The sequence below is a fragment of the Manacus vitellinus genome, unplaced genomic scaffold (genome assembly GCF_001715985.3).
Source record: "Manacus vitellinus isolate BGI_N305 unplaced genomic scaffold, ASM171598v3 scaffold_8_pilon, whole genome shotgun sequence".
Lineage (NCBI taxonomy): Eukaryota > Metazoa > Chordata > Aves > Passeriformes > Pipridae > Manacus > Manacus vitellinus.
In genome coordinates this window covers 26,809,125-26,832,132 of record NW_021940864.1, presented here as the reverse complement: position 1 = coordinate 26,832,132, position 23,008 = coordinate 26,809,125, and the positions used below count along the sequence as shown (strand labels likewise).

Sequence of the window (23,008 nt, the reverse complement as noted above, 5' to 3'; positions counted from 1 at the left end):
CTTCTGCCACTAGACGGTGTCTGGCTACCCGAGCTGTAACCATGTCTGCATTAATCAAAAAGCAACCTTCAGAATTGCTGAATGCTCACTGTTGTGGCTTTTGCTGATATTTTGGGTAAGCTATTTTCAAGAGAGATTTGGCTTTTCAAGTCTTACTTTTGATCTCTGTATGGTCTTTTAAATGGGAAACGATGAAGTCTTTGATGTGGATTCTTGCATAAACAGCAGCAAGGAACTATAGAGCACCTAACTGCAACAAGGAAATGTGGGCCAGGGTTGAAATAATGTAAAATATCCTTTCTAAAAATAAGTGGAAGAACAGAAAGGAGAGTAATGCAAAGTCCAGAGAGTAAAAACCAACACCACTGTCCAACCAAGCAAGAAACAAAGGATCATAAAAGCAATGTCTGAAAAAATATAAACCCCTTCCTCTGTGTGTTGTGGAGCTTGCTATTGTGATCTTTTATCTCTTATTTGAGAGCTACTGCAGAGCCATACTGTTGTGAGGAAAGCTGCAAGAAAGGGTACAAGAGACCCAAGAAATGTGGGGTCCAGGCACGAATGTGTATTGGAAAAGAGCATTTTCTCTTTCCTCTTTACTTCTCTTTTACCCATATAATTAAACACGAAGACAAACGGAAAACTCTGCAATGCTTCACTCTGTTCCCAGAGCTGCTAATAAATAAGGCACCAGGGGGCCCCAGTCATTTACTAGCAAGAAGACCAGGGCACGTTAACTCTTTACTTGCTGAAATAGTACACTTCAAAGTCTTCACTTAGAAAGAGAGGCAAAAGCGGAAGGAGCAATAGCAAAGGAGCATTAAAATTCATCTACATAGAAATTTGCAGTAAAATTACTAGAAAATGTGACTCAAACTCAGTTTTATTGCTTGCATGCCAAGTCTCAAAGTATGGTTTCGTGGTGGAAAAACAACAAAACCCCCCTACTTATTAGTGTTACAGTGGGGATGGAGTGATTTAAAATTGATTTTAAAAATGAATTTGAGAGTTTTTGATCAGCTCTAGTGATGAGAGGTGTTTAGAGCTACCTATGCTGTATATGAAGGAAGTCAAGTCAGTGATGAAACTCAGGAGTTCAGGGCTGTTTAGCTGTAATTTAAGAGAGAACTCTCCCTCAGCTTTTCCTCAGAGTGATATCACATGTGCAAACACAAATTAGACTCATTCTATAAGAGTATTACAAATCACTGCACCCATCACAAGTAGTCTTCAGTGATGTCAGTCAGGTTGCATGTAGTCTTTCTCCTACACATCTGGAGCTTGCAACTTTCAGCACATTCAAAGCCATTCAACAGCTGCCTGGCAACTGGTTTAATTCAAAGTAGCTCACATTTTCTACAGATTAACATTAATTTTACTCTTTTTTTCTTTTTTTTTTTTTTTATAAAACACTAGTATTACAGCCATTTGAGTGCTGTAAGGGGACAGCACAGCAAAGTAACAGGGATCCAATTACAAGCAGTCTAAAAAAAATCCCAAACCTTCTATGATGCCCAATCTATTTTCCATTTAAGGCAGCTGCAGCTGGATGCATCTTGGGAGTTCAAGGCAGCACACTGATCCAAGATACAAAGAATAAAACATTGTTCTCTTGCACAACTCTGGGAAGCCTCTCAAATTGCGGAAATGGACAAGCCCCTAAGGAGACTATACTTGAAGGCTCTCTCTACAGAATTAGTAATTTACCTAGTCACTTAAAATTCTGAACCAGAAATTGCTGTAACTTAGGTGATACCGGGCAATTTTGCACAAAGAAAATGACACCTGAGCCATATACAACATTATGGCTAACTTGAGGATGATAAACTGTATAGTTAGACGGCTATTTAACTGATTACACTAATACAGTATTGAAGTTTAAAACATTGTTTCTGTTGTGCAACTTGATGGTATACACTGGCACTGAGGATTAATTTCTGAGACTTGCCTGAAGGTATACAGCACTGAGCAGTATTTTACTGCTGAATGTTTTGGTATCTCATGACTGGACTGACTGCCTTTTAAACATTTCATGAGACCAACAGCAACTCAGAGGAAGAAATGCAGAATCTGAAATACAGACATACAGAAAAAAATAGACATCTCATCTTCAGCATAGCCTTCTGTCATACATCACTAGTTCTGCATTTTCCACATCCATTAATGTATTTCAGATTGTGGTATTAGAATCATTATTTTGTTTGAATTATGCCTTGTTAGTACTTGAAATGACATCTTTAATTTAAATGTGTTTCACAAGGCTCCTTTTCCTTTGACAACATTATTCCTGACTTCACTGCAAAATAATACTGATCAGTTGGATGAAGGTCCTTCTTGTCCTACTGATCTTGTGAGAAAATGCTTAGCCCCTCCACACACACATTTGCAGCATATGTATCTTTGCAGAAAAGTCTGAGGGCTGTGCTCTTGAACTTTATGATTTCAGACTGCAGCCTAACAGCTAGCAGAGCTGCTGACCTGATACCTATGTTTATAGTCCTGCTTTTAACCACCTAAATTTAAAAAATTTTCACATCCCACTAGTGAGTTTGAAGCTGGCATATCACTTTTTGCCAAACATATATAAGCAGTTATTTGGAACAGAACATCTCTTGATGCTGAACGACACTGGTAGCCATCACTGCTCAAGGAATCCATGAAAGGAATGAGGAGCAGACCCAGAAGGGGTCTTACTCATCACAGATATGGCATTGAGACCTTCGCATCCCCCTCTGCACAGCCAGTTACTGCAAGGGTCAAATTGACCTAGTACATACCCAGCTCTATAGTTTGACCCTGCCCAATGCCTCAGGCCCAGCAGAACTTCAGAGGAATCATTTCTTTGCCTGTCCCACACTAGCCTTCCCAGGGAAGCTCCCTCTAAGTACTTCCACCTTTCCGTATCCAAAAGCCTTTCATCTGCATTTTGACAGTAAGAGGCCCTCTGTGTTCATGCCAGTCCTTCCAAAGTTGCAGTTTGGTGGATTAATTCCCCTCTCACTTGGAGAACAAATACAGCTCTCATTTTCCAGGACTTATGTCAGTCCCAGGGCCTTCAGTGGAGAGGAGTAGTAGTTCAGCCCCTCCACATTAGCCTCAAGAATTCAAAACAGGATCAGCAAATGGATAAATAGCTATTTTTTATGTTGGAATAGGGCTCCTGCAAGACAGAAATGCCAAGAACCATGAAGAATAACATTTTCAGAATGACCAGGAAAAAAACCCCCCACACCAACTATCCCACCTACCCCCCCACCCCTACCCTAAAGGTAAGCTTAGTGCAAGTCTTCTGCTATGTAAAGAAATTACCTAGACCCAAACCCTTTGCACAGGTGCACAGGGAAATGAAAAGAAGCAATGGTCACTAGTTGCATCAGAGGAAATTACCACTGGACTTGAAGACTTCAACACCAAAGTGATTCAGTACTGAGATGTTGTCCAGAGAAGTTGTTGCACCTCTGTCTTTGGAGATTTCAGAAGCTGACTGCACCAGGTCCTGAGCAATCAGCTCTTACATGGAATTTCTACCACCTCTGAGCTGAGGACTTGACATACTCCAGAGCTTACTTACAATCCAGATTTGTCCATGAATTTTCTAAGAAGGCATACAGTTAACAGACTTGGGAAAAAGTAACATCTTGTGTTAGTCTTTTTATTTGCCTCCGGGAGACAAGATTATTGAGGGTCATATGTATAAGGGCTGAGGTTCTAAAAGAAAAAGTTATTTTTGATAAAAATTTATGAAAAAACTTCTTATTGTGTGTTTCTTAACAGTTGTACATTTGTTGCTTATGAAAAAGATATCTGAAGGACTTTTTTATATAAGAACTTGCTCATTCTCCCTTTGTGATTGTTCATTCAAGTAAAAATCAAGTTCAAAATGAAAGAAATAAAAATTGCATAGCTGCAGGAATGTGAATTTGTCACAGCACCAGAGAATAAAAACAAAGCTAAACTTTCTAGCTCCACTAGTAATAAAATACTGTATGAGAACAAATGTACAGTTTACAGAGGTTTTCAGACCCTAATGTAATTTCTCACAGACAGTCAATTGGGCAGAAAAACTAAGAAACACACAGACAAATACGAGTACTGCCAACTTGTGCTTGGAAAGTTTGGATTCCAGAGAACACCCAGTGAGGACTGAACTTTCAGAGGGAGCACCTCCCCTGAGAGAAACAATTTCCTCCTCTCTGTCTTAATCAATGGCTAACATTAAAACATCATTATGGGCAAAGTCCAGACTGTCAAGTTCATAAAATTAATCACTAAAATCTAACAGATGGATGAGTGTAAGTCACAGACAGCTAGGGTGAAGCACATGAAGATGACAGCCATCTGTCAGTACTGAAATTTGCCCCTGCTCCTCCACATCTATGTGGAGGAGACACATCAAGCTGAATGTTTTTGGCCCAGGACTAAATTCACTTGATTCAATTGATACAAAGGCCATATCAGACTTCATACTCTGCCTTAATAGTTGGGTGTAACACAGTACAGGACCTAGCAGATATGACAGGGCCTAGGCTGAAACATCTATTAAAAAAAGCCATTGGTTTTGCAGGTTAGGGTCAGTCAAAAATTTCACTGTGGTCTGTCAGCATGACAATTGAGTAACAAGGCATATAAGCACAAACTCATTTCAGCACATCAGTCTTCTACTGTTTTGAAGAAATCAGTGCCATGGTTGCATTGTCACTTGGGATACAAGAGCCTAGAATTAGACTAGAAGAGAATGAAACGAGATATGTGGTTTGCCATTTCCTCATATGTGTATGTTTGAAAGGACAACAGACCACTAAGATAAATGATTAATTACAGTGCAATCAGTTAAAAATACATAAGATACATCTTCTCAAACATTAATAACCAATAAGACAGACAGCCTGTAATACAATGCAAGGGGGAAAAAAAATCTCATTCTTACAAATACATCAACAGGGATCTCTAGACTCAAGCTGCTGGATAGGTTTAGCAGCTTGTTAGAAGACTATTGCTTTGTTGCTGTTTATTATTAAAGAGATCCCTGTGACACACTTGGTGTACAGTTAATATGCACAGCAAGCCACAGCTAGAGGATCTAGTCCTGGAAGAGGTGATGCAGGTGGGTATTAGAAACCATCTTGAAAGTACTTGCTTAGGGGAGCAGCTGCACCATGAAATGCCAGCGGTGGTTCACCAGGCTATCTGGGGCTGTGTCAGAAACGAGGGAAGTCATGCTCAGCAGCATGTTCCCCTCTGGTAAGAAGCTGGATGGACTATTACTCTCTTCTGGTTTATCTACTTTGGTTTCTTATCTGCATAAAGCAGGGAAGAGAGGTGGAAAAAACAAAATCTCATGCTCTTGGGTTTTGTCCCCAAAGAGAACAGGATCTGGAATCCTACGGTTTATCCCACAGAGTTAGAAGTGCCTGGGATATTATGGTTCCAGTGGGAAAGGAAGAGGCTGGAAAGGTTTCCAGAATCCAACGTAATGCAGCAACTCTGCATCTTAGTCTCTCTCACCCTATCCCCAGCAGTGCACTGCTGAACTAACAGACTGCAAACACACAGTATAACCATAATTTTGCTAATTGCTCCCCCTACCTCCCAAACTTCACACACATCTGCATCCACTGCAATAAAATCTTCCTCTTTAGTTGCTTTCCATCACATTTTCCCTTTCTCTATAACCCTGGGTAGCTCCTGGCAAAATTTACACTGTTATTCCCAATGTTGCTGTGCAAGTTACTGGGTCAGATCCAGAGGCACCACGTGGTATACCCCATTAACATCTGTACAGCCAGCCATTTTCCTCATCTTGAAGGCCCTGCACTTTACAGCTCCACTGTGTGCTTCCTGTGTGTTCAAGACACCCCATCAAGTAGGAAACACTGCCTGCCCAGAGTGAGCAACACCACCACAAACCAAATGGACTCTGGTGAATACTTAAAACTAAGAAGCCAAAGGTTGAAACTGGTTACTTGTGGGAATGGCAGTCTCTCTCCATTTATCAACTCCAGAATCCTTGCAACCCCATCTGCTTTGCCACAAAGCAGCAGGGAAGCCCACTCACTGCATTCCAAAAGCCGAGCCTTTTGTTTGTCAAACAAAGCTCCAGACTCATCAATATGTACATTTGGAGGATGCAATATATCAGCTATTTCATTGACATGGTATCCTAAACTTATTTATAAGACAAAGAACAGATCTCAATTACAGCAGAATTTAAACAAAGAAAGTGATTCAATCACTCCATGAACAAACTGCTGCCAGATCCCCAGCTGAGAACTCAGGTTCTGGAGGTACTATTTCTTTCTTACAGACAGGCCAAACAGGGGGCTTCTCACAACTGTATTCTCCATAGCAATATGTGTTTCACATCCTGCTTCCCTCCACCCATCCAAGGCAAGTTCTCCAAGGAATACAATGTGAAATCCTACACAAAAAACCAGTTTGCATTTAACCATAGGTTAAAGTGATGCATTGTGACACTGCCATTGAGGGGTCATTATCCTCTAGTAATCATCTGTCATTCTTAATCATATGCCTGCAAGTTAAAAATCTAATACGTTGTGACAAAACTGTGCAAGTGGATAATGCAGAGTAAGCAGTTTGTCAACCTGGAAGAACGCTGGTCAGGATGCTGAGTTTTAGAAAGCTACAGTGGATTTTCACCATGAGGAGAGTTATTTATAAGATAAAAAGTCAGTAAAGTTGGGATTTTCAAACACTCTTTAGAAGGAAAGGTAGCCAAACCATATCATTAAGTCATCAGGAAGCCATTACTATTTTCAGTAGTTTCAGTTTTTTGCAACTTATTACAATATTGGTAAACATAACTAATAATAGTCTTACCAATAAGTACTACTGTGTGTGCTGGAAGATCTGAATGTAAGCATTTAAGAAAACATTTAACTTATCTCTGCAATAACTCTAAGAAGTATTTTGTCTTTTGTTGAACCATTGAAGCAATTGTTCTCCTTTCCTGGAAAACCTGGAAATCTACCATTTTTTGTAGCAAAAAAATGTGAACAGTTGTTACACAGAATCTTTTCTTCAACCAGAGACTGACACGATTACTAATCCCAGCCTATTATAATAATAAAAACTTAATGTTAATAATTAAATAAAATACATCTTTTTTCCATCACCTCTTTAAAAAAAGCATCATGTACAAATAAATCTGAAATTTACTTGCTCTTGAGGCAAGACCACAACAATCAAACACTAATAAGCAACAGTCACGAAAAGGAGAGAGTAGTTGAATTAGACCCAGGTCATCACAAGAAAACCCTGTCTTATAAAAAGATACTCTTAACTCTCTATGGTTAGAAAAAGGAAACTGAAAATTCACATTTTCAGCATTCAAAATACTTGTGAACTTTTAACTGAATAAATATGATAGACACAGTAAAGATATCTTCAAATGGTTAATGCCAAATCTCATCAAGGGATCAGATTCCTGGCCAGACCACGACGAAAATAGTGAACTCAACAGCACAGGTCATTTTAATGACCAAAGATTTAACAAGATTCAATGAGAAAGCAAGCATATAGGAATAAAGAACTCCACAGTGCCAGGACCCAGAGACCACTCCAAGCACTAGCAGCTTAGCTGGTCGTTCAAGGCCAACCAGTTGGCAGAAGGTATGAAGAACACTTGAAGGAACTTTAGCAGAGGCTCATCCTCAAACAGCTCTGTTGGGAGGCCTCAGTGAGGGCAATCCTCTTTCCCTTCAAGGCTACTGCTCTCACTCTGGTCCTCGCCTGATCTGTGCCACAGCCGTGTATCCCATTGATTCAGGTCCTGGCTAGTTTGCCAACTTGACTGCAGACCTGCCTCACCACTGTGGACTTGGCTGGCAATCATTGGTCCTGGCCACTATGTTCAAACTTGATTATGATCTATGATCCTGACTCAATTTCCCAACTTGACTTCGGACCTACTCTTGTTACTACAGACGTGCTTGGTGGTCTGGTCCCTGGGCTGAATCCAACTACCCTCACTGGCACTGTCTGCCTCACTTGGGGTGCACTGTGACTCGCCCATTGCTGCTAAAGCCACTGCTTCTGCTGACCTCCCTTCCCTGAGGCCTTCCCTGAGGGAACAGCTTTGCCCTTGCTGGATGCCAGCATTGAGCTACAATAGTTCAAGTTAGCAACAAGCATTAACTGAGGAAAAAACCATGATGCTCGAACTTTTTTTAAAAGTTCCTTTTTTAGGGACTGGAATGCTGAAGGTTGCTTTGAAGTTGTACAAACCACCACATCTACACCACCGACACAAGTCTGCTGAAGCTCCCCATAACCTAGTGCTACCTACTGCCAGATGCAATACCAGAGTTAACAGAGAGTTATTCAGTCTTAAAACTCAGTCCACAGTAATATCGTTTCCCTTCGGGCTACAGATTACACTGGAGCTCACACATTAACACTAGAAGTTCTGCTGAGGTGTATTTTCCTTGACATCTTTGCCATTGTTCACTGATTCGCACAGAATTAGCTGACTAGGGTTTAGTGAATTAGTAATCATCATAATCAGAGGAATATTGTATTGATCAAAATTTTTTAAAAAAGTATAAAAATAATCAAAGCATACAGTAAAGAATGAACAAAGGCCCACACCTCATCCTCCCTGAGGCAAGGACATGTGGTAGCCATAAAAGTTGAGGAGTTTAAGTCTCAGCATCACCACCTCCAGCTGGCCACACTTCACTTAGCTCTTAACTTGCCCTGCAGCCACAGCCCACCTGCGTGCTGTGGCATCAGACAGCAAAGCACCCAGAAACTTGGTACCAGGACATCTCTGAGCATACGGATGAATTCTGCCCCCATTCAGTCTTGCCCTTGTCCTATATTTCCACTTAGATAGAAGTCTGAAGTATGAACTGATTTATGCTTACTTGACAAAGGTAAACAGGAGTTTACATTCAGCTAAAAGTCTGTGTCAACACAGAGAAAGCTGTATGTTCCTTAAGCACTCTCACGTATTTGTTTTGAAGTATCCTACAGTTTCCAAAAGACAAAAGCCCCAACAGCAGTTTTTTCCCCTGCAATGTTGCATCTTTGAAGAGAAGTATCATCACTAGATATGAGAGTTAGCTAAAACCCAGAACTCAACAGGAAAAGAGATTTGAGACGCCACATATCACTTCCACCTGCAGGCATGATGTTCTTTTTTATAGAAAATAAAAAACAACCATTTTTATTGACTGTACTGTAGATACCTGTACAGAGTGTAAACTTTAATATTTCACCAGATATGTGAATAATTCTGGAGAAAGAGTTATCAAGCACCTTCATTTCAACAAATTTTTGATATTTACAGTAAGATATACCTGATTAAGTGTATGAATAGAATGAATTAAAAGTTATAAAAAGTTATACAAAAAGACTTTTAAAATGTTTATATGTTATTTCACGATAAATACACAATTAAGAAGAAGATGTCACACATTTAAGATTCAGAATTGGCTCTGTTTAAAACTGTTACTGTTATGTCTGAAGAGGAAGTGAGGAAACGGGGATGTTAGCTTACTGCTCTGATCATGTCAGTGAAATGTGCTCTGGCAGAAGCCTCACAAGCCCTGTTTTGCTCTGCTGCAGGTTGTCTTGCAGGCAAGCTTCCTTCCCAACACACAGTGTAGAAGACAAACTTCACTCCCAGATTTGTACTGTTAATTTGACATAAGAATATGCATTCTGATTTTCCCCTCTCTAAACTTACTGGTGATGATGAAAATATCAACTTTGTTTTGATTTTCAGTGCATTTTTTTGCTGTTACTGAACATGGGGGCATATCACTATCTTTTATTCTTTTAAGCACCAAAACACAGGTGAGCTTGCTGAAAATCAGATTTTTGACTGCCATGGTATCTCATTGTCTACAAAAAGGCATGGTATGGTTTGCTAAAAAAAAAGATTGCTAGGGTAGAATTCAGAGACCACTTTCAGGCTCATAGAATCAAACACAGAAGTATTATTTTACAACCTCTCAGGAAACAAATGTGATTGTGTATCTCTTTAAAACCAAATGAATCAACATCCATTCTTTGATGAACTATCAGCAATTGTTTAAAATACTATATTTTGCTTAGTGGATTTTAGGGAACTTTTTAGGGATCCACCTCAGATGGAAGAAAAGTATATCTCTTAAGACTCAAAAATTTCAAATACATCCACTAAGTGGTGTTGATTATCTATTAAGAATCATGTGCTATAGCAAAGGATCCCATGAACCAGGGTGAGAATTATTATCCTTACAACACACTGATAAAGTACTGCTGTAATGCAAGAGTCAAAAGATGAGATTCAACTTTTGAAAGTGAAAGGACTACTAGTGAGAAGGAATGCAGCTAGGCATTAAATCTGTGATATTACTGGGTGTTCCACTCACATCTATCCATCTTTGGGACCCCCTGGTTGCTTCTCAGCTCGAGATAAGGCCCAGCCACATGGGCCTCATGATGGGCTTAGCATGCCACTGTGCAGATAACTTCTGCATACTCCAAGGTACAACCCAGTCTCAGGATTTGGGTAGTGCCACCCTCTTCATTCTGTTTGGTATTTGTTACTTTAATTTTGCCAGGAGACACATCCTCCTAGACCAGCACAGATGCAACTAATGCCTCCACATTTACCTTTAAAAGTAAGGGGATAATATTAAAAGGAATAAGGTAAAGTTGGACCCAACCTGGGCAGCTTTGTCTTGCTTAACTGCTACAAGACATCCAGTACCTGTGTGTATGTGTGACTGCACATGCACATTGTGGCTTGCTGTCAACAGCATGGAGCACTTATCTTTAGGGCTTGATTGTGTTGATAGGAGTGAACTGTTTACAGCACATTTCGAAAAGGTGTCTGCTGCTCTAAAGCTTATTTTAATGTTCAGTGTCTTTCTATACAATCCACTCCAACTGTGTTGTCAGGGCAGCGGCAAGTACGGCCTCCTGGGGTAGCCAAGCAGAGGTGAGTACAACCACCATTATTCACTGTGCAGTAGTTATGCCCTGGAAAAAGAGATGTAAGATGTTAAAGAAAAACAAATGTGAACCTACAATAAAATCCAAAACAGATATCTACAAGAGACACGCAGATTTTATGGTTACACTGAAGAAAAAAGCCATAATGAGATTAAGAGTGAAACAAAACTATGCTTTGGGCAGATGACAGTCACCATATCCTTTGTGTCACCTTGATATTCACATCAAAGAAAGATCAAGATATCAGGACAGAGTGGGAGAGGCAACATGAATCAACTGGGCTGTTCCTGAAATACATGTCATAAATTGGCCACATGGTCACAGACATTAGAATGAAGAGACAGTGGGTGAGGAAGTAGAGAGAATGTAATACGTGGGGGTAAAGTCCAAAATGCTACAGAACATCATCCTTGGATACCACCTACCACTAAAACATCGATGAATGATCCATGATAACAAAACGAAACAAAAAAATTGGGTGGGTGAGGAGGCATTAACATTAAAGCATAAAATGAAAGAGAAGGCAGTGCCAGAAACAGTGGGCTGTGAGGAGAGGCATCCATCCCAGGAAAACACTTGAAACAGATATAAGATGAGAAAGAAATGACATTAAGGTACTGAATATTATAGCTATAAGCACATACTCAGAGTACACAATGTTGTTTAGTTTTACATCATCTACCAAAATGGAACTGTGTATTAACTAGTAATAGCAATGTAACTGATTTCTTAATTATGATATTTATGCATTTTTAGGCTCTGAGCCAAGACTTCAGTAAAAAGTAAATTTCATTTAGTGCATATATTGAATAATTTGAAGAGAAACTATCTCGGGTGGTTTTTTTAGGCTTAAAGCAAAAATATTGCCGCTCCTATAATTCCAGACATGTTGTAATAAAAAAGGGTGAACTCTTCTCCTAACTGTGATTTGCTAATAACAACATTATTGCAAAGTGATGCTGCTTCTCAAAAAACAAATTATATTTCAAGGGTATCAACTTCCTCTCTTCCTCTTTTCAATAGGATGTTTGAAAAACTTAACATTCAACAGAGCAGAAAGGCCAGCTCAGCCCAGCCACCCCACCACCTGCTGTTTTCTGAACATTCCATTTTGAAAAACACTCAATCTCATTAAGGAGATCTGAAAGACCATAATATTTCCTTAGTTTAAACTTAAAAATAAGTAAATAACACCCCAGCCATGAATATAGCATTCAGTTTAGCTGATGAGCATCTGAACTGTCAAAAACTGCTATATCTATAATCTTGATCATAGACTTGTCCTTTCAAGAAGGACAGAACAGGCCCCTTCTCCCCTCCCAATTCTGCTTTCATGTGGCAACCACAAAATTTACTTTCATGTAAAAAAATTGAGGTGGCTTTGAATTTCTTAGTAAACAGAAATTTAGGCAGCAACCAGTTCTTCACTACCTAAATCAGCCAGCAGCTTATAAATGGGAGCTACTACTAGGGTCATTTATAAACTAAGGTGTTATGCAGCTGTAAAAACTCGAGAATCATATGGATTACCTCCTGGGCACTGAGCAAAGGCCGTGGTGATTCCATAGAGACGGGAGCGCTTGTGAGGCTGGAAGTTATCATTTTCTAATGAAATCATGCGATCCACTGCAACAACAGCATCCCTGCCATATGCAGAAGAGAATATACAGAAGAGAGATGAAGTGGAAGTACAGGGATAAACAAAACAACAAAACTAAAATCAAAAAGCAAAACCCCAGTAAACAAGCAAAAAACCCAAACAAAATCAAAAGTCTGAAGTTGCCTCTTTTTAACAATTAGGAAGAGGTTCCAGAAGTAAAATCCGCCAAGACATCATCTTTCCTGGACAAATCAAGTATGTTATGACTTTCATTCCAGGCAGCTAAGAAATTTAGCAGGGAGACTCCTTACTAATTTTGAAGGTACTTCCAATAGAGGACAATGTTGCCCTACCAGAGGGACATTTGTTAGTAGTTTTGACACATTCTTCATATTCTGCCCCTCCAACATGTTCTGTGGTATAGTTGTTGTTGCAGCTATTATGCATAATGATTATGACAATGTTATATTTCGGGTGGAGCCTGATCTCCAGAAGGAATACAGTTGGTCACAAGCAATCTTTTCTTCCTAAATATAAAAGGGCACTCAACTGACAAAGTTGTATCACACTTTCCCATTTATACAAGCCTGTTCTAGAATAGCACTTCCCAGCTGTTAGGTTCTAACTTGCAAATTCTTACACACATTAATAGCTATTAATAGCAGACAGAGCCATACAACCATTTACACCAGGGAAAAATAAATATTTTAAAATGCAGGGACCGGATTTATTTTCTGGAAATTTTAGGGTGAACTCTAAAGTCTTGATCATATGGCAGCATTTTTAGAGCATTTACTCTAAAATGCTCTGAAATGACACAAAGAAATCATCATCAAGACAGTAAACCCTTTTTTTCCCTCTTATTTCTTGTTGAGCATTCATATAATACAGGGCATAGAAAGCCAAGAGTAATGATTTTCTGCCCTTTACAACGCAGCAAGTATCACCATAAGGGAAACAAATTAGTGCCCACTCCTTTTCCAAAAATGTACAGTGTTAAAAGCATTTTCTTATAGGACAAATCACTCTGCTGAAAATGAAAACGCAGTTAACTGGCAGCATCAATAGGTCAGCTCTACAGATCCACTCCACTCTGGATCAGCTATCGTCAGGAAAGCAACAAAACAGGAATATGTGAGAGGTCAGACATGAGAAATGCAGTATGTACTTCAGTTTCTACCAGGGAGAAGAAAAGATTAAAGCACACCATAATTTCTTTAACAGATAACGTACCTTCTCCAGTCTGTATAGTATAAATTCTTCCCATAGCTTGTGACACCAAAAGGGTACTGAATACCTTCAACAATCTTTCGTCGACCAAGCTGGTTAGGGTTCATGCACTCCAGCCTCTTAGTACCTGGAACGTCAAGAAACAATTAAGCCTTTGAAGCAGAGCAAGAGAGTTCTCATGAGGGATGAAGGACAAGTACAAGCATGCAAGCAGGAACACAGTAAAAAGTCCTGGAGGTCTTTCAGTGTGCTGTTTAGTCAAAGCCTTCTTCCGTGTCACATCTATGCACGTGCCAAAAATTGAATGAAAAGTACTTTGGTGCTAATGCTAATCAGCACATCACCTAAGTTACAGTAACACAGATGTCCCATGAAGCCATTGCTCACAAGCTGAGATTCCTGCTACAAAGACCGGCATCCTCAAATTGGTGTGGAAGCTGACAGAAGGCTTCCTCTATTCTGGAGGGATACTTCAGCCATTAACTAGTTCCACCTCCTCTGCAAGGCATTTTTTCAAAGCTCATTTGGTGAGCATGTTCCTAAAATGCTTGCTGGGTTGAGCCATGAGGGTGTGACTGCAGGAAGACCATCTAACTTGTAGATGCAAGTAGGGTGCAAAAAAGGTCTACCTGCAAAACTACTACAGGCTAGGAACACCTGTAGTTTTCTCCTAAACAGTGGGTTTCAAAATTAGACAAAAAGAGAAAAGAGACAAATGTGAGAACAAGAAAGGCAGAGAGAGAAAGGAATTAGAGATAGCAAAAGAAGATATATTTGAAGGTTAGAGAAAGTGTTTTATGGTGAAAAATAGAGTTCAATTATTTTATTTTATTCAAAGCTTGAAAGGTGACTTGAAGCATAGAAGTGCCTCCACAGGAAGACATCTCTGCCAGAGTCTACAGGGAGAAAGACAACAAGATGCCAAAAAAAACCCCAAATAATTAAATGAGAATTAAGAACACACTTTTTTTTAACCAGTAAGACACTGGCACAAAACAAGCAGTGGGTCAGTGGCAGAACATTCATCTCTTGATCTTTAGGGTGCATTGCTTTTTCAGGCCTTGCTTCAGTCAAATATAAGCCAGACTTGGCCTCAGGTTACAGGTCTTAGAACAATAGTGCCAGGATGACATTCTGTAAGCCAGATCAGATAAACCTGTGTTTTTTCTCCTGTTCTTAAACTAACTTCTTCTACAAAGGCCTAAGCATTACCTAAAGAGATGGTCACATATAAGACACACAGACAACATCTGTTGAATTCCTAGAGAGTTTTGTGATCAGAAATTAAATCTTTCAGCTTGCACAGAGACTCATGTGAATTCCACAGCTACCTGGAATAAATCAAGAGATCGTTAAAGCCAAAGCAAAAGGCATGAGGTTTGACATGTAGCTCAAAGAGTACATAATTTCAGGATTGGAAATATTTGTTCTACTACTAATATGAAGAAACATTTTAGCACCTCTTTACCTGCATCTACCCAGCACAGCATTGAGGAATAAGGATCAAATGTCAGTCCATTTGGTAACCCAAGATCATCTTTAACAAGAATTCTTCTGTTTGTGCCATCCATGTATGAGGTTTCAATTTTAGGAGCTTCTCTGTTCCAGTCAGTCCAGTACAAGTTTCTTAAGAGGAAGAAAAAGGCAAGAGTCAAGACAGTGACTGATCTCAAAAGACTGTTGTAATTAAGGAAAATGCTAAGGACACAAAAGTAACACACACCTCCCCCAAATAATTTATATAGATAAGAAGAATCACATTGCACTTCAATATAGAAGTCACAAAAGTATAGTAAAGATGTAGGAAACATACTTTCATTAAAAACAAAAGGAACAAGCACACACATGAGAAGAAATGTTTTCTTTACATTGTTTAGCTTTTGTGCAAGATGCCAGCCAAAAAGACCTCTATTTCAACGGTTCTAAGGAGCATTCAAGATGTACATCTACATTTTGAGTTCTTCATCTCGCTGTCCATCATGTCTGCTCAGGCTGAAGCAAAAGTATTTGGCATACATTTGGGATTCATTTGAAACTACAACTTCCTTTTCAGTGCACCAACTAAGCAATATACAATGGAATCAGAGTAGTTTATCCTCAGGGGAGGTCCTCAGAGAGGGCCATTAACTCACTGATGTTTTCTTATTATTGGTCATTTTTTAGTGGTGTTTTTTCCCCTTGGTTGTACATTCTGTGGCTGAGAAATTACATGGTCCCTCAATGCAAGAATCTTTGTTGTTTACTCCTTAATACACACACACAGTCCACTATGAGACAGAAGTCTGTGCTGCTTGATCTGAACCCAGAGACCTACTCTGTCAGTGGGGTTCTGCACAGAACACAGGTCTCTCCTCAGTCTGATTACTTTGTGTCTCTGCACTTCTCTCACACCAAAGTGCATTTGCTTCTCCTCGTTATGATGCTTGATGTGCATCCACAGATCAACTATTATGTGACTATGATATAAAAGCCTATTTTGTATTAAAGGAATTAGAGAAGTCAATACTATTACTTTTTTATTTAATTTTGTATCACTCCAAACTTCATGGATCATATGCATTCTTTTCTCACTGCTAACCTTGTTGGCAAACATCTGGAATCAGGATGCCCCTTTCAAAAAGCTCTCCCTGAAAAGAACAGTACTTTTGTATAGTACTAATGTCAATTAAGCAGTCATTTAGTAGAGCTTCCTAGCAATTCAACACTGAGAAAGCCTCTATGCTTCTGAGCATTTTGAGTTGCATGAGGGCAACAGCAGGCAAGTTCAGACAATAATTAACAGACATGCACTACTATGGACTCTGTACTAGTTTTAATTTTCCCTGCATTTCTTTCAATATTCAGAGAGAAAAAAAATGTCAACTGATCAAAGACTACATAAAAGTATGTAGTACATTAATCTTTGCAGGCTGGAATCTTAACTTAAAAACATTTACACTTTCCTACTGACACTCTGCTACAGGCTCAATTTTTAAAACATGTAGTTATCTGCATCTTCTAATAGAAGCCTAATAGAATCTTCTCAGACAACTCAATGACAGAGGTAAAACTGATGATAGAAGAGATACCATGGGAGTTTTCAAAGATGGAACTATATAGGAAGAAGGGTTGTCATGATGGAAATGAAAATATAAGATTGCTTAATCTAGTATTTTAGACCAGTAATCTCACGAAAAAAAACATTCTTAGGTAAGGACAATGCTTGTCATCCTACAAACAATGTACTGAAAGCCAGATACAAATAACTATTTGAAAGGTACTCAACAAAATTGTCTAGCACAGTACTGTCTAGCAGCCATTTCAGAATTTTCATTTCCAGTATACCACTCAGACACAGGACACAAGTAGATTGTTTCATTCCTGTTTGTTAGCTGTTTTAAGAAAAGGTAATCTATTATTATCTACAGACAGTCGGAAAACACAGACTCAGAGTACACACTCATGTTAAATAATTAAATAAAGTTAAGCTTGCACATATCTCTTGACAGCACATCCATACCCTCTCACAGGATCCACGACAATTGCTCTGGGGTTCACCAAGCCGGTGTCAAAAAGGATGCGACGCTGGCGCCCATCCAGCCTAGCCACTTCTATTCTATCCAGCTGAGAGTCAGTCCAGAAGATGTTGCGACCTAGATGATCTACAGCTATCCCTTCAGGGCTTCCCAAGTCTGCAGGAGGAAAACAGAGAAAAACATTCCTAAGCATTATATTTATTCCCAATACACATCAGCCTCATAAGCATAACTTTTAACTGAGATAAGTTTTCTGGCTGTGGTCCAACAAAAGCTATTTCGTGTCATTTGGAAGAGGAACATACATTTTACCTCAAAGTTTAAATAAACAAAGCCTTCAAAGACATAGAATGACATGTTCTTTGAGGAACAAACTCACCATACATGTAAGCACTCTTTGAGAAGCAGACATAGAAAAAGCAGATAGCAGAGAAATGAACAGTAGATAGTATCAGAATCTTATTCTACCCTCCTTAGCAGGTCACAGAGTGGATTTATAACCCTTAATATTTCTCCTTCTTTGGTACTGACATACATGAAAACTGGGTTTATGCTAAGTTTAGCCAATGCAATAATTAAACATAATCAAACTCCAAACACTAGAGACAATGACACTAGCTAACTGATGCAATTTAGATCCAGTTCTTTGTTTTTGCAGAGCAATCCTTTTTGGAACATGTTTTAGCACTGTATGTGCACAGTTTTTCTTGGACAGTTAGTTGTTCCAAAAGCAACAGGAAATAGCAGATAATGACCTTACTGCTCTTGCATTAGTAATTTCTAACTTGGACAAAGGATGCAGAAGAAATATATAAAGTTTAATTCAGTCATGATGAGAAACTGCTCTCTAATTTTCAAGGTTCATGCATCCATTGAAAAGAGCAGGTAGGTCGTGTGGGATGTAATGAAGCCAAAGTCAAGTAAAAAAAAAAATTTAGTCCAATTTCAGTTCCAAAAGAAGAATTGTACATGGCCACTCCCCAAAAGAGATGAAATGACCCTTCACACCGGCCAGCTATTGAAAAAAACCAAAAACTGCACCTTTCAGATGCTGATCCACACACTGATGGAATGTGGCCCATTAGCCTTCTTTTAATTCTCAAGTTTATTTACTGACAGCCATTAAACAAACAGTATGTAACAGAAGTAACTTTTCTGGAGAAAACGCATTTGGCCCAGAACATTGGGTAGAGCTCTCTAAAATTTGCTACTGTGACTTTGCTATGAATAACAGTTGCACAATATCTTAAACATCCCCTGCTCTCTCACTCAAGTGGATTACACTTACCACCCTTCATCTGCACACATGACATTTTAGATTTATATTAATTGCTGAAGAGAGAGAAAGGAACAAATAAGATGTATCTCACTGCTTCTGACTCACAGCTCATGTTGGGGGGAGAGGGATCCCAGTCTCCGGGATCAGAATATTACTGACTAAATGGTGGTGGAGGAGCTCCCAGAGTCTTTTAGGAAACAGAAGACAGTAGCAGGCAAAAGATCTGCTGTCATGGATTCCTAGGAGACCCTGCTCCCTGACTAGTTTCCTTGTTTCAATTTCCTTATGTCAGCTATTTGTCAGGAGATTTAAAGAAGTCTAAAGTAAATGTCTCCTCTGTGCGGTTGATTATGAGCCAGAAAAAACTGTCCTCCATGGAAGGAGAGGTAAGGGAACATTTAAGGCTTCATGTATCACCAGTCTTTCCAGAGGCACAAATATGTTCCTGCTATATTGTCATCAGGCCTGACAGTCACAGGCTCTGTCCCTGAGGACAGGTTTGTACAGCCATGCACAGCTGATATGACTTGAGCAATCACAGCAAAGGAAAGCTCTCCTCAACTTGCCTCCACAGCTGCAGAACTGAGAAAGCCTCCATAGGTTATACAGCTGCAGGGACAGAGAACTGGATGGGGCTCCACAATAAAATATGTTTCTGCAAAGCAATGCAACTTGGATCACAAAAGCTTTAAAAAAAACCCCAAAAAAGTAGTACATTCCACAAAAATACACATGAACTGAAGAAAGCAGCTGGAGCTCACAGGAGGAAAAAGCCAAAGATCAAACCAAAACAAAAAATTCTCATGAGTCTTCTGAGAGGGAGGCATTTTCCTATTTCATGAGATTCTAAAGTTTGTTTTGGCCAGCATAGGAGATATATTCAGTATTTGAATGGATTCAGTATTATTTTGGTCTGACCCCTTATTGAAATGCCCATTAACATATCGAAGGCGAAGTAAAACGTCGCTCCTAATCTCTTCAGGAACAGCAGTCATTTCCTATGCCAACAACAGAAATCATGAGATGTTTACCCATACAATGTTTTTTGTAGCAGATAAAACCCACGAGGTTTCCATGTGACATTGAAGCATCTCAAATTACCTTAAATAATCAATCTAATTTAGTTGAAAGTCTTCAAAAATATTCTTCCAATATTTTATACATTGCAAGAATTTTAATGTGTACACACACTCTCATTAGACAGACATTTGTATCCATATAAAATTTTTAACAGTAGTAATTCCCCCCATTTTTAAAAGTGCAGATTCTGAAAAAATACTTTAGAAGTGGGCATCAGAAATCCTTTCCTGAAGAATTTGTAAATTGCATAAGGATATGCTTTTACTACACGTTAGTCCCTTTCAGATTAAATATGTAGGGAGGTAAAAGAGGTCTTACAAATACCTCAGCCATAAAGTTGTACAGAACTATGAATCTCCATAACTACTGGAATGGTTAGGGATGGCCTTAAGCTCTCCCTTTTCCCTTCCTAGGACAATGGTAGGATCCAAGCCACCCCTATCTCTCTGCTGTCCCTAAGAGCTTGAATGGAATCTCCACAAACTGGCTATTCCAAAGCACAAACTCCAGGCAGCAATTCTCTACACATCCAAAGAAAACTGAAGCAAATTTATTGTAGAATTTTAAAACCATATGATAATTTCTCTAAAATAGTTTCCTAATTTTTTGTAACAATGGCTGCAGAGGATTCAAAGTAAGGGTGACCTCCTCCAGTATCTTGACTTCACAGGTGTTCTAGGATCCTAAGGACACTAGTATTCAAAATGCCTCCAGCTATTTTTCTGGTTTTTTTTTTAATGATGCCCCCCACACACACCCCATTCACTTTGTTCTCCAAACCTATCCTTTCCCTTAACCCTTTCCACTCAAAAAAGGTTTTAATATCTAAGCTGCATGGGCTTACAATTAACCCTTCTAATGAAAATGAACATGGACTGCAGTGAGAGCAGATTCTTCAACAAAAAAGTGTAAGAATAAGATACAAACTGTAAAGGCACTAAGTCCACAATACCCTCTAGTCCAATTCTCAAATCCTTGAGCAACTCCAAGGGCAAAAACCTAATGAGGTGGCTTTATTCACTTGCATTTTACAACTTGAGCGGTAGGCATGGAAAGTCACAGCTGAAATGATTTCTAACCACTTTTCAACTGTTTTGATCCCCAAGCCAAGGAACAGAGCAGGAGTTCTCCTCTTAAACCTCAATGCTCACCAGAGTAGGCAGCTGACTGGCAGAGATCAGGAGAGAAAGGGACTACACATAACCAAATCTCAGCTATCCAGCAATTACCTTGCTTGCCAGAACAAAAAAATCAGAGAATGACGCCCACAGATGGCATTCTGTGTTAATACATAAACACAACTCTTTAGTCAGCTCAGGCAACACCTAGGAAGTATATGTTACTAAATTCAAGTCTCTAATACCATTCCTAGGGAGTAGCAAGAGAAAGAATTTCGTGCTGTTACCTGTTTTGATGAGGGTGGTTGGCTCCCCACCATTCAGGCTAGCCCTGCTGATCGAAGGGCCGCTGATGTCTGTCCAATAAACCATCTTGTCCACACAGTCATAAGCAACTCCAATAACAACTTTGTCCTGTTGGTCAACAAGCAAGTTAGATCAGCCTAGGCTAAACAATAATTATTTGGCCAGCAGCAGCTTATGGTTTTAAGTCTCAAGGCTGAAAAAACAAAATTCTTGAGGGAAGATGGGAGATGAGGACAACAGGCAGAGAAAATGATTAGGTGACAGTCACTGTCAAATAGCTTAAAAAAATACTTTCAGTCATAAGTCCCTTTTAACTAGATAACACCATTTACCATTATTTCAAAGCAGCATTGTAGGTATTAGTACTGAACAACTGGTCTGACTTTTACAACTTCACCATCTAAAGAAAGTTCATGTTGACATTTTACTGTTATCCCTCATGCTTTCTTTCTTTTATTCTTTCCCTTTAAGGGGGAATAATGACTTCTGTCAAATCTGACTTGCATTGACATGCAACCCATGCACTCCAGCTCCGTTTCAGTGTTACCTACATGGCATCATTTGGCTAAAAAAAACTTCTAGCAAAGCAAGGTTTTAAAATAAAAAATAGCTTAAACAAATACTACATAAATCATTCTGCTGGAAACAGTATTCCCAGGGACAAGGAACATTCATATGGAAGAAAGATAGGACTAGAATTTGAATTTGGAGTTCAAACTCTCTCCTCCATGCAAGTGAAAGAAACTTTCAGGGTAAAACAATTTTACATGGATTCCCAGGTCTGTCACAGTTGCTGCTTTTGTAACTTGCAACTTCTCAGAAAAATGGTCCAAACCCATGCATTAAAACAGATGCACTTAATCATCAGCTTACCTAATGCTGTAGGTTGCAAAACAACCTAAACACCTCTACTGTCACTTTGCAAATACACATCACAGACAACACAGAGTCAACAGCATTAGCAGAGACTGAAAGTTTCATTTTAATTGAAAGTTTTAAGGAAGAGTTGCATCTTATCTCTTGGAAGTTCATTCCTGAAAATATTTCTATATTAATTCATTTAAGCTAGATCAAGTAAATAATGATACAAGCTGAAAAGGATTCAGAATCATGTCTCTTTCAGCCTAACTATCCCATTTTACAGACAGTATTTTACTTTATTTTTATGGTACTGCAGCAGCAGTTTAGACAAGGGTCAAAAGCTTGATTTCACCCTTACATTACAGCAGTTTGTGGTATTATTTACTGAAGTGAATCTGTGTAATTTAGATAGTATTTGGTTTACTAAATACTCACTGTAATATAACTGGAATGAAAACAGAAATTCTAGGCCTCAGGTAAAACAAATTACTGCTATGAAACTGGAAGTGAAAAGGGTTGGCATGTGATACAGGTGACTGAAAATAGGCCTTCTCAGCATCAGGAATTCATTTACAAGGAACAAAGATTTTGAAGAAAGTAGTAAGAAGCGTGGGAAAATGATTTGCCACCCACTGGGCCTGCACATGGAGAAGGAAGCAACAAGAAAGGAAGAAAAATATATATGTAGCCAAGAAGTGCAGAGAACTGACTAAAAAAGAGGAATAGATTAAGACTTAGGAAAAAGCTTTGAGGGAGTAAGAATGAAAAAAGGGCCTCTCCACATACTGCTATTGTAGGTCTCCTAAACTTTTATACCAGTGGAAGTGTGAGTATAGAGAAGATTATATGATGAGCTGTTGGAGATATGAGATTAGATTTTGTCTTGTGAGCTATTGTGAGTTGTTCTTTAAAGGCAAATAATTTCTTTTATAGCTCAGCTTTAAGCTTTTTGACTAGATAGATCAGTAGTTTTCAGTGACAAATTGATGCAATACTGAAATTTTAATCAAGAGTATAATTTGAGTTTTGAACTTAAATTATCAAGTTATGTAGA

General features: G+C 39.0%; 1 protein-coding gene across 1 annotated transcript in view; it reads right to left on the bottom strand.

Annotated features, from left to right (window-relative positions):
* Nucleotides 1-9,206: 9,206 nt before the first annotated feature.
* The window catches only part of NID1 (nidogen 1), a 55,248-nt gene continuing 41,446 nt past the window's right edge, over nucleotides 9,207-23,008 (bottom strand). Inside the window, exons 15-20 of the mRNA XM_018085081.3 lie at nucleotides 21,075-21,201; nucleotides 17,295-17,466; nucleotides 15,264-15,421; nucleotides 13,799-13,922; nucleotides 12,496-12,608; nucleotides 9,207-10,992 (exon numbers count right to left, since the gene is read on the bottom strand). Of these exons, the coding sequence (XP_017940570.1) occupies nucleotides 10,871-10,992; nucleotides 12,496-12,608; nucleotides 13,799-13,922; nucleotides 15,264-15,421; nucleotides 17,295-17,466; nucleotides 21,075-21,201 (816 nt within the window). The 3' untranslated portion in view covers nucleotides 9,207-10,870. The remainder of the gene's footprint in view (nucleotides 10,993-12,495; nucleotides 12,609-13,798; nucleotides 13,923-15,263; nucleotides 15,422-17,294; nucleotides 17,467-21,074; nucleotides 21,202-23,008) is intronic.